We start from the raw sequence: 13,472 nt of genomic DNA, 5'->3' as shown, positions 1-13,472 counted from the left end.
TTCCCCAAACCTTTACCCCATCCATCATGGACCAAGAAAAAACATGTCAGACTTAATATTTACTGAAGAGATGGTTGAGATCATTTGAATTTATGCTGGAAATCCTTACTGATAGTCCTGATAACTTTGGATTGCAAAACAGTGCGTTCCTACTTTTACTCAATCCTTCATTGTTTGGCATGCTCTTTGTGAATAGTCTTATTATTATTCATGAAATACATCATTTTCTTTGTCCAGAACTGAAGTCATCTTATATTTTAATGAAATTGCATCTTGTATTACAAACGTTTTTAACATTCAAACGGCAAAGAGAAAGGACCATTGGTCGATTTTTCCTACCTTCTAAAGCATTCCAGGATGTAGAGGAAGCGGTTGTATAGAGCAATACTTAATGTAGTCACATTAATAGTTGTAAAAGACAGGCGTTATGTGCTGGAGGTTGTCTGAGTGCAGTCAAGAGTCTGTGTTTCATCAACATTGAATGAGAATTGGATGAGGACTAATTCTGCTTTGTGATTTGACCTCTTTAATGGAAATCGCAGCTGCTAATGTTTCCCATATTCCAGATGCCGGGGTTGTAATTACATGTGAAGACTTGCAATGAAGTAATAATGTTTTACTACCATGAATAATATAAGGTACTTGTGCCTTAGTGATAAAAATGTATAGGAAATTCTGTCGTCCTTCTGTAAAGTTATAGGCTGTGGCAGTTAAAACTCAGAGCTCTCAAAAGCTTAGACATCTGCTAATGCAATGGTCCCAGCTGCCAATACAATAGGAAATATATATATAAACATTGACTGAGTGGTCAATACTCTAAATATCTCTGCAAATCTGCTTTGTCCGGCTGCTTTGACAACAAACTCACAGCCATAAAAAAAACGTTACCGGTAATGTCAAAATATATTTTCCTTGACATCAATTAAACCTAACCTGAGGGTTTCTAAGTACCTGCACTGTTTTCCCTGTGTGAATCTTTGACGCGTCTAAACTTCCCATCACCTCTGTTTTCAAACCTCTGTCTTTTTCTTTCTTATCAGTCCAGCAGGGATACGGGCTCTGTTACCTGGAGCTAAACCACGGCAACTCAGTCCAGAAATAGAAAGAAAGGAAAATCTATGAACAGTGTGCAGGTGCAAATGCAAGGAATAGCTCGTTTTCAGCAGTGGATGTTTGGGACGTGTGAGTCAGGAGAGGATAACACAGTTGGTTTGTTTATCAGCGCTTATAGAGGCCAGCACTCACCCAGGGGCAGATGCACAGATACATGTTGTGTGTCTGTGTGCTTCTCTCCCAGGTTTCCTCCAAAAGACCTTTAGCGTTGCTCTTAACTGAAACCAGTGCGCTTCGGAGATTTCCCCGGCAACTACAGCCCAGTGAATAATTCAAAGCAAACTTACAATGTGTTGCAATGTTGCCAGTGAGTTGCTTCACATGCAAAGCTTTCCTCGGATCTATTTATATGTCACGCTCTGATTTTTATTTATACGGATGAAAAATGAAGCCTTGTTGCATTTGTGTTGCTCCTAGTTATGATGATGTCACATTTGTTTCTTTTTATTTTAGCTTATACATGCAAAGTAGCAATGGAATCTTCCAGCTTTCATTAAAAAAAATAAAAAAATATAATAATAATAATAATAATAATAATAATACACACATCATACCAGTTTATTGTTCTGCATTTTTCTTCTCAAATCAATGTTTTTGCTTGTTTAAAACGCTTACTCACATGCAAAAATAGACCTGAGCATTACAAATTTCTGAACTTTGGTAGAAATGCATTATATTTAAATTAGGCCTGTGGAGAATTAGAATCAGAAAAGGGTTCATTGCCTTTGTCAATGAACAGAATTCACAAACATAGGAACTTACTTTGGTGCAACATAAAGCAATGAAAAATGATAAAACAATTTATATAAGTTGTTTAGTCGATCAGTCGTGTCTTGGTCGACCAAAACTTTTATTAGTCAACTAATTGTTTTGGGGGATTTTGCAAGATTTGTATTCACAACAGCAGGATGAAGGAGTCATGTAGTGTGCGTTTTCTTGAGATGCGTGAGTGCAGTAGTAGTAGTTCTCTGTATAAATCTGTAATTGTATGATGTCCTGTAGTTTTGTGGTGTTGTCATTGCACTTTGAGTCCAATATATGGTCAAATCATAGAAATACTTAATAGTTTTGAATGCTTTTGGCATTGCCCCGCCCCATTTCATTCAACTAATCCATGTCATTAGCAGACCAAGTATGTCTTGAGCCAATCCCCATTAGTAATGAAATGTGTTCTTTTTTTCTTTCAGCTTGCCCATCTAACTATTTCAAACCGACCCAAGGAGACGAGCCGTGCATGCAGTGTCCCATCAACAGCCGTACCACCAGCGAAGGCGCCATGAATTGTGTTTGCCGCAACGGATATTACCGCACCGACTCGGATCCTCTCCAGATGCCATGCACTAGTGAGTATAGCCCACTTGAAACTGCTCGCCAAAACCAGCAGGCAGACATGAAAAGGCCAAGTCTTTTATGTCAAATGTGAATCTTTTGACAGTACGCATTTCACACCCGCGAGCAGAAGCGCCCTGGGATCAGAGGACAGTGGTCGTCTGTGTAAATCTAAACAGAAAACGCCTGTCAGAGCTGTCCTTCACACCGATACGGCAGTGAAATGCCCATAGTGTTGCTGTCCAAAAACTTGACCCAACACACAAGCTCGGTACATCCCTCCTCAGCATCACACAGTGTCTACTCCAGGCAGGGGCAAAGGTTACTGGGCCAGGCCGCGGGGCATTGTAGTGATCCGAGTGTGCAGAATGGGCCCGGCTGACACTCTCTCTTGTCATGCCAATGAAGGTGTTTAAATTTGAATTTGAAGCTGGCACCCAGGGCCAAGGACACAAGGGAGAATCACCAAGAAGACAGGCGAGAAAGGTCAAGTGCATTTTTCTATGCAGCAGAAGTAGTTCAGAGAGAGTGGCCAAACTAAAACAAAGCAGGTGAGAGTTGATCTACAAAAAAATGCTTCTTTCAGCAAATCAGTTATGTTTTTTTTCCTCACCCACTAGCAGCCTGTTGAAAGAAAGTAAGGAGGGGAATAGATTTGATGGTCTCCAACAAAGGTGATTTGCATAAGCCTGGCTCTGGGACTAGAGCAGCTGTTGTGAATGAAAAAGTGGCAGCGTCACATCACCAGAATTAAACACAGCAGGGCCCGATCTGATTAAAGCAAAGGGAATAAGTTCATCACAGTGGACAGCTAATAGAGAAGCGCAGTGGTCCTCCCCAGCAAAGAGAGGCCCAGGAGGAGTTATGTTTTCATGCAGAAGAGACACTAAGAAGGGAAATCCAATGGGCCTTTATCCAGAAGTAGAGATTTGGTCATGACGAGTTAGAAGAAGCTTAAATAAGAAGATAGAGTCAGCTTTGAGAACGTGTGGGAGGTGTGGAGAGTCCTAGAGGATACATCTTCCATAATTGGCCCCACATGGCTGCAAAAGATAAACACTATTTGTTGTTTGTTTGTTTGGCCTGTCACTCCACATGCAGTTTCTGGTGGAAAGTTTCCACTCTCGCTGCCGGGAACAAAACATAAAACATAGGTTTGTCTGTTCTGCGGTAACTGTGTGAAGCCCCATGAGGAAAACATCAGGAAAAACATTAAGAAAACACTTGACTAAGTGGACAGCGCTGGAGAAAATGAGACCGTGTAAACAAGACTCTTGAGGGTTAGAGGCTGAAGGAGCGCATCGAGCCAAGAGCTTAAGCAGTTTCAATTTTCATGTGCCTGTTTGTTATGCCCTTTGTCTGTAAATTCACCTTCACTCAATCACACAAAAAATTGACACTCAACAAGCAACAGTCAAGCAAATCCTCTTGCATCCTATTCTCTGACAAACTGTTCTTTTTTGTATTCTTTTTCCCTTTTGCTACACCCCATTACATCACACTACTTACCTTTCTATCAGACTGGATTATGAGGACCATTTTAATCCATCAATTCATTAAAAGGAATAAATTTCAATACAATACAGTATCACGTCTTAATGTTTTATGTGTTCTACAATCTGTGCTACTTTTGGACAAAAGAGGGTTCTCTGGGTATCTGGGTATCCTGCAAGAAGGAATACGATGGCCATGATCTCTTTTTGTATCTATATACCTACCATAAATAGTCACCAACATATGTAGTTTGATGCAGTCCTATTATCCTACATCACCATGTCGCTGTGTGTTCTGCAGCCGTGCCATCAGCCCCCCAGAACGTCATCTCCAGCGTGAACGAGACCTCAGTGATGCTGGAGTGGATAGCTCCCAAGGACTCGGGGGGCCGCGAGGATGTGGTTTTCAACATCATCTGTAAGAGCTGTGGCGGCGGCCGGGGAGGCTGCACCCGCTGTGGGGACAACGTCCAGTTTGTGCCCCGTCAGCTGGGCCTGACTGAGTCGCGGGTTTACATCAGCGACCTGTTGGCCCACACGCAGTACACCTTTGAAGTCCAGGCTGTCAACGGGGTGTCAGATCAGAGCCCCTACTCCCCCCAATACGCCTCAGTCAACATCACCACGAACCAGGCCGGTAAGTGGGCCCATCTGGCTCCGACCACACTTTATGCTCCACACACTGAATTTTTGTCTTCAGTTTTTTTTTTTGCAGCAAGTCTGACTATAATTTAGCCTGTTCTTTTTTCTATTACAACATCTCTGCAACTACTCCAGCGTACAACGGTCAGTAATTGTTTAGTAGATTTAGCCATTTACCATATGTGTCCCAGTACAGACATAGTTCAAATCTGGCTTCTGATTTTTGTTCTCCTTTTTTCTCCCAAATAATTCTAGTTTACCTGTTTGGATTAGGTTTAGCGTAGTATAGACTTAGCTTTGGCTAAGTCAGCTCACTCTCTCCACGGTCTTATTTTAGAATTAGTTTAGTCCTAGTTTAGACCACGGTATAATCCTGCTTCGTCCCTGTTTTAGACCTGAGTTGATCCTGCTTTAGACCTTTTATGGTCCTAATAATACATCTCCCCTCCTTGCCACTCCCTGTGTCTTAGTTAAGTCCCAATTCGATTACTGCTGGTAAGACTGAAACACTGGCAGCCACTCCACCAGCTCGTACAGAGTACAGAACGCAGCCTCTCTTGTGTGTTACTGTACGCAGATGAAGGGCCTGAGAATGGGATGTAGTGAGGGCTTGACGATGTGACAGATGAGCTGTGATGGCTGTGGGTCTGCACATTATGACCTCATCATCATGCTGCTCTGAGTGTGGCTTTGGGCTGTCTCTGTGGCATTGCAAGTCTGTTCTCACTTTATATGGTTCACTTCTCTTTTTGAAAATAGGTTAAATTTCTCTACATCTTGCAACAGTCCCATAAATTTCAGTGCGAGGTGGCATGTTATCCTTGTCGCTCTAGATTTTACTCATGGAAAAGAGATGTGACAAGTTGGCCCAGGGTGTGTTGAGCAAATATGGTACGGTTAAACAATGTTACTTTAAAACCCTTGCCCATAAATAATAACTATTTTAAGTCAGTCCTTTTAAGTGATTTCAAATTATGACTTTTTTTTTCCTACCAGCTGCCAGAGATGGTCAACGTGATGTTATTGCATTATCAGAAGTTTCAATATATCTTCTCTCTCACTTATTTTGAAACAAAAAGATATATAAATTATACCCCCTTTTCAAAAGATGATATTTGTGTGCCCAATGATGAAAAAGAAACATGACTATATAACTTGGAGACAACAAAACAGAAGTGCAATATTCATATTCATTTTCCGCACTGCAGCACTCTATTATTACAGGGGATGTGGGGCCAGTCTCTAATTATTTTACTGAGACGGCTGCATTGATTCGCTCTATAATTGTCTCTGTGTGATGCATCACTTGCTGTGCCAAGCTCTGTTGCCCTGAGCGCCGATGGGCTATGGACTGGAAAAAAGAGTTGTGGGAACTCAAAATACACTGCATTGATTATAAAAACAAGATGAAACATTAAAATGACCCTAATAAAATGTATGTAAATTAAGTATGTGTATTCTACTGCTATTTTGTCACTACAGTTAGCTAATTAATCAATTAAGATATGACCTATGATTTATATTCTTCCCTCAAGAATCCATCTTGGGAAGTATTTTTATAAAGGTCCATGAATTAAATGATTATTCAAACAATAGACATACTACAGTATATTATAGCTCTACATTCCAACAAGCATAATAGGCTTGTCATCTCTTATAATAATAGCAGATATTACTATACAACTAAAGTTTTACATTCAGTTCTACTGGAGTCTTCTAAGTTGTACAAAGGGTGTCACAAAGGTTTGCAGTTGCACACACATGACAGTCCTGATTCATAAGTTGTGCAGCACTTGTGTAAAAGCTCCATAAAGAAGTGTGCTACAATGCCAGCTCTCCCGCTTGCATTATAACTGAGGTCCTTTATTTGGACAGCCACCTCCTTTTTACTGTCTGTTTTGATTTGAGTCACTGGTGTGGAGGGTTAATGAGGCCCTGCGAGTGCAGTTAAGCATTGTAATGGGCCCCCTTCCCTCACGCATTCTCACTGCACCACAAAAAGTCTGCCACCATCACCACCCCTTTGACTTCTCCGCCTCGCTCCAGCCAATAGGGTCCTGGCGAAAACTCAAAGGCGGGGGTGGGTCGCTCTGAAGTGTCCCGTCAACTCGGATTAGGCGGCCAGAACTCGGAGCTGTGAAAAGAACTCACCTCTTACTTGGCCCTAGTTTAGCCCGCCACCTTTCGCCGTCACCCCGCAAAACCATAGAGCTCCTGGCACACGGGGCAACAGTGTTTGGTGGTGCAGAGCTGCCGGGACGGGGTCATAGGGAACGGGAGCCCATAATTGCAGCTGGTTGGTGAGGCTTGGAGGTTACATAAACATCATGTCAACCCTAATTACCTTGGGCAGTCCCTCTTCCGCGGAGAATGTGAGTGTGAGATTCATGAAAACAAAGATAATAGTGTATGAATGTAGGTGTACACTACAAGTATGTTAATTACTATAACTGGACCACAGGCTGGAGCTCTGAGTCAGTGTGTATGAAAGTGGCATAAAAGGAGTTAGTTAGTTAATTACCGGTAATTCTTTTTTTGTTTTAAAAGAGAAAACATGTTATAAAATATATAAAACACAAAGTTAACTTATTTTAACTTTCACAAATAATATGACTACAACTGTTATTAATTCAAATAGTACTGTTTTTAATTAGGGCTGCTTGGTTATTTGCACAGAACGAGAGAGAGAGAGAGTGGTGCATCAGCTCGCTTAAATGTAAGCAGATGAGCAGATAGGAGAAAATAGGAGACGTATCTTAAAATAAATACATTTCTGAACATACAGTATACTAAGAATGTTCCAACCCATTGGCAACTTTTTTGGAGATTGGGAAAATATTGATGCGATTTTTGTAATAGTCGGTTGTGATAATTGGCCTATTTTATTAGTTACTAAATACTAATAATACTAATTATACTAATAATACTAGGGCAATTAGTATTATTAGTATTTGTTGAACAATCAGATTCTGAATAGGTTCATATGCGACATATGATACCAAAGTACTAATCACTACTGACTTCTTCAACCTTCTACTGCTATAATCATAAGTATTGCTTTTGTACTCTTATCTCATTGGCCCTTGTCATAACTATAAGTCAAGTCACCAGCCAATAAATGTTACTCCAGGACTATTTGTCAATTTAATAAATACAAACACATCACAACATCAATCTGAAATTATTTGACATTGCACATTATACGTAAAAAAGAAGAACGGGGTTATTAATGGATATCTGTACTGAAACTGGAACTATCTACAACTACAATACTACTGTCCAAGTAAACTCTCATTACATCTAAATCAAGCAAACAAAACTAAAGACTTGAGTAAAAGTGAAGTGACTAGTGCCTTGTGTGGGACGTCCCGTGTCCTGGGTTATGACTGCTGATGCATGGATAGGACGGGGGATTGAGCAGTGACTCAAACTTTGCAGTCTCTGAAGTACAAAAAGCAGAGGGAGCGTCCTCCCCCTCTGTAGGTGGCTGGCGACAGTTGATAAAGGATGTGATTGGCCTGGAAAGGGCAGTGCTTGATTACACACTGTACAAAAGAGAACAGTGAATGGCATTTGTGTCTGTTTTATAAGCATATGACGATTACCCACAATGCTTTGTGCAGTGGGTTGTACATGCAGAGGGTTGGAAATCCCTCTTGAATAGGCTTTACATTTGGTCATGCTGCTTCTTGGACTGAGGAAGGAACTGAGGTCATTAGAATTAGTTGTGGATCAGGACATATCATATTTGTTTTTAGAAACACATTAATCTGATTTCTTTGATTCATTATATTTCTCTCATTGGGATTGGGAACCAGGAACTGGAGATTATAGAAACTATGAGCCTTAGTTTACTCTTGACAACAATATAGTCAGTTTAGATGTCTGCGAGATTTCAATGTTAATGAATGCAAACGTTCTCCATGGGCCTTATTGTTGGCTTACATTTTAGTGAAATGACAATTCAGTGAAATGACAATTGTAACTTAAACCGCATTCATGCAAGTTCAATCTGTCAGTTCACATCGCGCAAACGGAGAATCAAATGCACCCAGTGGACTTCTCCTGCCACTTTTCCATCATACCATTTGGAAACTTAACTGGAAAGATGAGTAACCCACACATATGTTTTTTGCTTCCCAATATGTCAAACATGTCAGTAAGTGCTGGGTAAGTGGGCTATGTTTGGAGTGGTTGTGATTGGAGCGACTGAAGTGGATGTATGGTTTGGTAGTCTTGGCTAAATGTTGTTTACATGAGGAGAGATGGTCATTGAAAGCCTTTTATTGCCTACAAATTGCCTGGATGTTTCTAAGACAAGCACAAACAAATGAAGCCCATAGAATTGTGCTTTGGGGTTTATGTTGCCTTTGGACTACACAGAATATTTCAAATGTACAATAATTTAAATAGTTGTAAATATTGACTTATAGATAATTAGACGGACTGTGTTTGTGTCCCAGTTTGAACCTTACCTAGTTTTACGTTGTATCTTGGTGTAACCTGTTTGGATGGCTTGCCCTGTTTGGTTCCTATTTTGATTAGTGAGTCCATCGCTGTAGGTGCTGAAATAACATTTACCTCAATACAATTTGAAAAATATGACAATTACACATAAGATACAGATTGACATTTAGCCTATGTGGGCCATATTGCATTTTATGGCTGCTATATTGGATTCTAGGGGACATATTTGTTTGCCGTTCCATTAAGTCAAGGTGAACTGTTCAGCCTGGCGCTTATGCTATCAAGAACCAGGGGCGGTGAATTGGTTTCTTATCAGGTGAACTGATTGAGGAAGTTAACCATTTTCCAGGGAGGTGGGGTTTAATCAGTTCCGGCCTTTTCATGTGGTCTGGAGAAGATTTATGACTTCATTATTCTTCAAATTTTTCAATTCTATGCAAACAGCGCAGGTTAGAGGGGCTTAGCTGCTCCACTGAGCCATGCTGTCAGTGTGCTGCTGTGTTTAGAGCCAGAGGGCACTGCCAGGGTGTTCCAGACGCCCCTGCAGGACAGTGCGCTGTTGAGTCTAGGACAGTGTCATCGTTATAAGCTTGGGAGTAGTGTGGGCAGTGGAATGTTATATGGATTTATATATATATATATATATATATATATATATATATATATATGAATTATTGATGTAGAATATATGTGTCTATTTATATTCTAAATTAATAATTCATTTTTAATTATACATTTAAATATAAAACAAATTAATAAACTCATACTGTGTAAAACCACAACACACATTCTAATAAATACTAATAACGAGATACAAGGCGATATGGCCATCTCAAAATAATGAGATAATGCTTCCTTACAAATGAATCTGAATTGCCAGGAAACATCATTATCAGAGGGCCCATCAGTGTCATGGCGGGTGGCGTGACAATGACAGGAGTGTTAAGTGGAGCACATATGGAGGATGCCACAGCGGGTCAGACTGTGTGCACCTGAACTCAGAGCAGACACAACCTGACAGACTTCCTCTTCACCATACAGTCACACACATGAGACACAGGACAGCATTAAGTTGGTGCTATTTCACTTGAACTGAAAATGTGCAATTTGGAATGGTCATATTTAACAAATTGAAGAGTGAAATTAAAATCTACTTTTAAAATGACAATGCTTGTAGGGCTGGGTGATGTGGAAACAAGTATTGAGTGGCAATCTGATCCCTGTGATGATATTCTATTTCAGTAATATTAGTGATTAGAGCGTCTCTGTTTGATGCTGCTGCCATGCTCAATCACAGATATTTTCTCCACCTGACTCTGACGCTTTGCTGCATGTCCTCCCTTCTCTCTCATCCCCCATCTCACGCTGTCTTTCCTGTCTAATAAAGCCTACGAGCCAAAAATCTTGGAAAAATAAATAAATGACTACATGAAATGAATCTGTTTACTCTCTGAAACCCAATTAGTCTGTCAAAATTAGTTAACTAATTGCTTTAGTTTGTAAATAATTCAGCAGCTTTGTGTGAGTGCGTTTCCCTGTGTACAAGAATGCATCTCATCCTTCTGCTTGGGATTTGCGGGGCTTATGAGCTTTCACCAGAGAAGAATAAAGTATGCACATTACCTGCCTGCGCACAAATCTGGGTTAAAAGGCCATGATCTTTTGGACCAGTGGGCTGTAAAAAGGAGCATAATGTGGACACACAATTAATTATCGCTGAGTGCTTTAGAGTTATAGCTAGATATAAGTGACCACGCTTTAATGCACTGATCTATTTACTTTTTTTACATGCAGACTCATTAAAACAACACAGTAAAAATAAGACGGTAAAACAAAAAGGGGTCATGCCCACCTATATTCATTTCAAATCTACTTTATCCAATTATGAAAATGGATTTGAACAGTTCCAACAAGGTCTATCTTCCTTCTAAATATGTTCGGTAGTATGGTTTAAGGATCACTTTTAAGGTTATTTGAAACACAGAGTTGTCATTGTCCGCCACAACCATCCTTCAACTGTCTGGAGTTTCTACAAGCTGTTCTTCCCTCATATATCGCTAAAACCTCTCATTTTAATGTAGCCTGGATTCGCTCACATGCCAACTCGACTCATCCCCTCCGAGGTTTTATGTGTAAATTGAGGTCAGGAACTTTATAAGCGCAGATGATCTTTTGTAATCCTTCCTCATTGTGCTCCGCTCATCGCAGTAACCTCGTACTTTGTAGTTAAAGCGTCATTCCCATTGCTTCAGCCAAAAGTCATAACTTGATACAAAAAAAAAACTGGGGCAGATGTGGAATGCAGTTTCTATATTGTAGCTATCGCAAAATGGGAGTTGAAGAGGAATGTTTGTGTAATGAAATCCACTTTTTTCATAGTGTGTATTATTTTGAATTAAGACAGGACAATTCTTCTTATTCTTATTAATATTACCTCATTATTTAGGTTTGGGTTTTCGATGCCGTGTTGACTTGGTGGAGCACATGAACATAGGATATTTTACACAAATCAGTCTACTTTATATTATGTTTAGCGGCACGACTTTTCCTCGTTCTCCATTTAAACCAACAGAGTTCCCACTGGATCGGAGGTGAGAAAGAGAGGGAAAAGTGGGCGGGGCGGAATAAGCTCAATATGTTAGACTGTATCACAACACGGCCGATAACATGAGCCTATGCAGGAAAGATGACATTCTGAGGTAAAGGGAAAATGCCCTAAATTTTATATTTTATTCTTGATTGAATGCAGATCTTACAAGACTAATACAAATTCGTGCTGCTGGGGCTCTGTTGTTCTTGGCTATTGAGATTACCGTGGATACTCAACACAGCGTAACGTAAAATAGTTGGCGGAGCAGCAATGTGAAGAGACTCTATTCTTCTGCCTATATTTTATTTTGTCTAAATGTTGAAATTGGCATCAGGGAAAAGTTCTCCCCTTCGGCAGGATTATTAAAATGTCAACTTCCAAAACTGGTGGAAATGACTCTGTTATGTTCAGGCCATGTTCCTCTGTGGGAATTAACAGTATTTTTTATGTCTCTGGCCGAGGAGAAAGAAAAGAATGCTGCTCCTCATTGTGGCCTTGCGATATTGAAAGGAACTCTGTGGTTTGTGCAGTTTTCCTCTTACAAATGCCACTTTGGAAGTTGTTTGAAAACAGAAAAACATCTTGCTGATTAAACGGAGTCCAGTTTGGGATGTTTTGAGACACATAAATAATTCCTCGAGTGAAAAGCAAAGCGCGAGCAAACATTACAGTGAGCGTGTTCAAATCAAACCCATCCCTAGTGAATATAAGACCAATCCATGCGTTGCAGTGAAACAATGTATGTGCATTTGTTTAGTTCCAGTTAATTTAGAAAAGAGCGGTGTTCAGCACTGCCTTTGTAACCGTTTATTGTTCTGCTCCTAAACTCTAATAGAGAGTTGGATAAGACACATTTAAATTGTGTAACTAAACCTGGACTGAATCAGGACTGAATCAGGACCAGAACAAGGCCAGACCGAGTCTACATCAGGACCAGTACCAAAGTGTGAATGCATCCAAAAAGATCATATTGTGTATAGTAGAGCCAACTTGATCCAACGTTTGTAGCTAAAATGTTACATCTACTTCTCTAAGGCCTATGACAAATAAACAGTTCTTTGACAGTTTCCTTCAGTAGCTTCAGTAGCTTCCTTCCTTCTGCGTACGTGGAACTTATTTGGCTTGTGAATTGGTCTAACTTAGCGCTAAACCATAACCTCTACGAAGACGTAAAACTTCCTGAGCTGCCTATTTTGGAATTAGCTTATATCATACCACATGTGTCACAACCCCCGGCATGTTACCACATGGCTTTGAGCTTGATGAACGCAAATCTTACTTTTGTAGCTTTACTGCACTGGAACATTTTGGGAGATGTAAAACCCACAATCCTTTGCAGCTGAGGGAAAAGGGCAAGCTGCCAGTGCGCGAAAAGTAAATGCAAATACGGTGTCTCTTTCCATTTAAGACAGCGCTGAACAGCACTCATAAACGAAGGAGAAAGAGAGTGTGATGGAGGCAGAGAGTGAAGCCGGCTTTGGGCCCTCAAAGAGAAGGTTCTGTGAGCAATGATTATTACTTATGTCAAGGAGAAACATTTAATAAATCATATAAAGACAAATACATTTTAAAACGTTTCTTGAGTCCGTTTTTCTCAGCTGCTACTACTATTTTCAGTAAATCTGAAATGGTATTCTTTGTTTTTTTTTGGGACATTTGGAAATTATTACAGAAACATACAAAATAGATAAATAATAAAAGTATGAATTCATTACTATTGACCTTGTTTGCTCAGCTTGCAGTGGGTATGTCTTTATTCTATTAGTGAAACGATTTATAAACTTCTCGTCCTATTGCTACAACTACAGTGTAACAATACCTGTTAATGCTAAAATTGA

At 40.1% G+C, this 13,472-nt stretch overlaps 1 protein-coding gene across 6 annotated transcripts in view; it reads left to right on the top strand.

Moving 5' to 3' along the window:
* ephb2b (eph receptor B2b) overlaps positions 1-13,472 on the top strand; it is a 114,764-nt gene that overhangs the window by 78,593 nt on the left and 22,699 nt on the right. For all 6 annotated transcript variants that reach the window (XM_072452181.1, XM_072452183.1, XM_072452179.1 and 3 more), the window contains exons 4-5: positions 2,301-2,456; positions 4,237-4,572. In XM_072452181.1, coding sequence (XP_072308282.1) covers positions 2,301-2,456; positions 4,237-4,572 — 492 coding nt within the window. The remainder of the gene's footprint in view (positions 1-2,300; positions 2,457-4,236; positions 4,573-13,472) is intronic.

This window comes from Eucyclogobius newberryi, unplaced genomic scaffold, assembly GCF_026437365.1.
Source record: "Eucyclogobius newberryi isolate DKJ021-1_F unplaced genomic scaffold, fEucNew1.0.hap1 SCAF_19, whole genome shotgun sequence".
In the NCBI taxonomy this organism is placed as follows: domain Eukaryota; kingdom Metazoa; phylum Chordata; class Actinopteri; order Gobiiformes; family Gobiidae; genus Eucyclogobius; species Eucyclogobius newberryi.
Note: the sequence above shows the minus strand (reverse complement) of the source record. Positions and strands in the feature narration are given on the sequence as shown.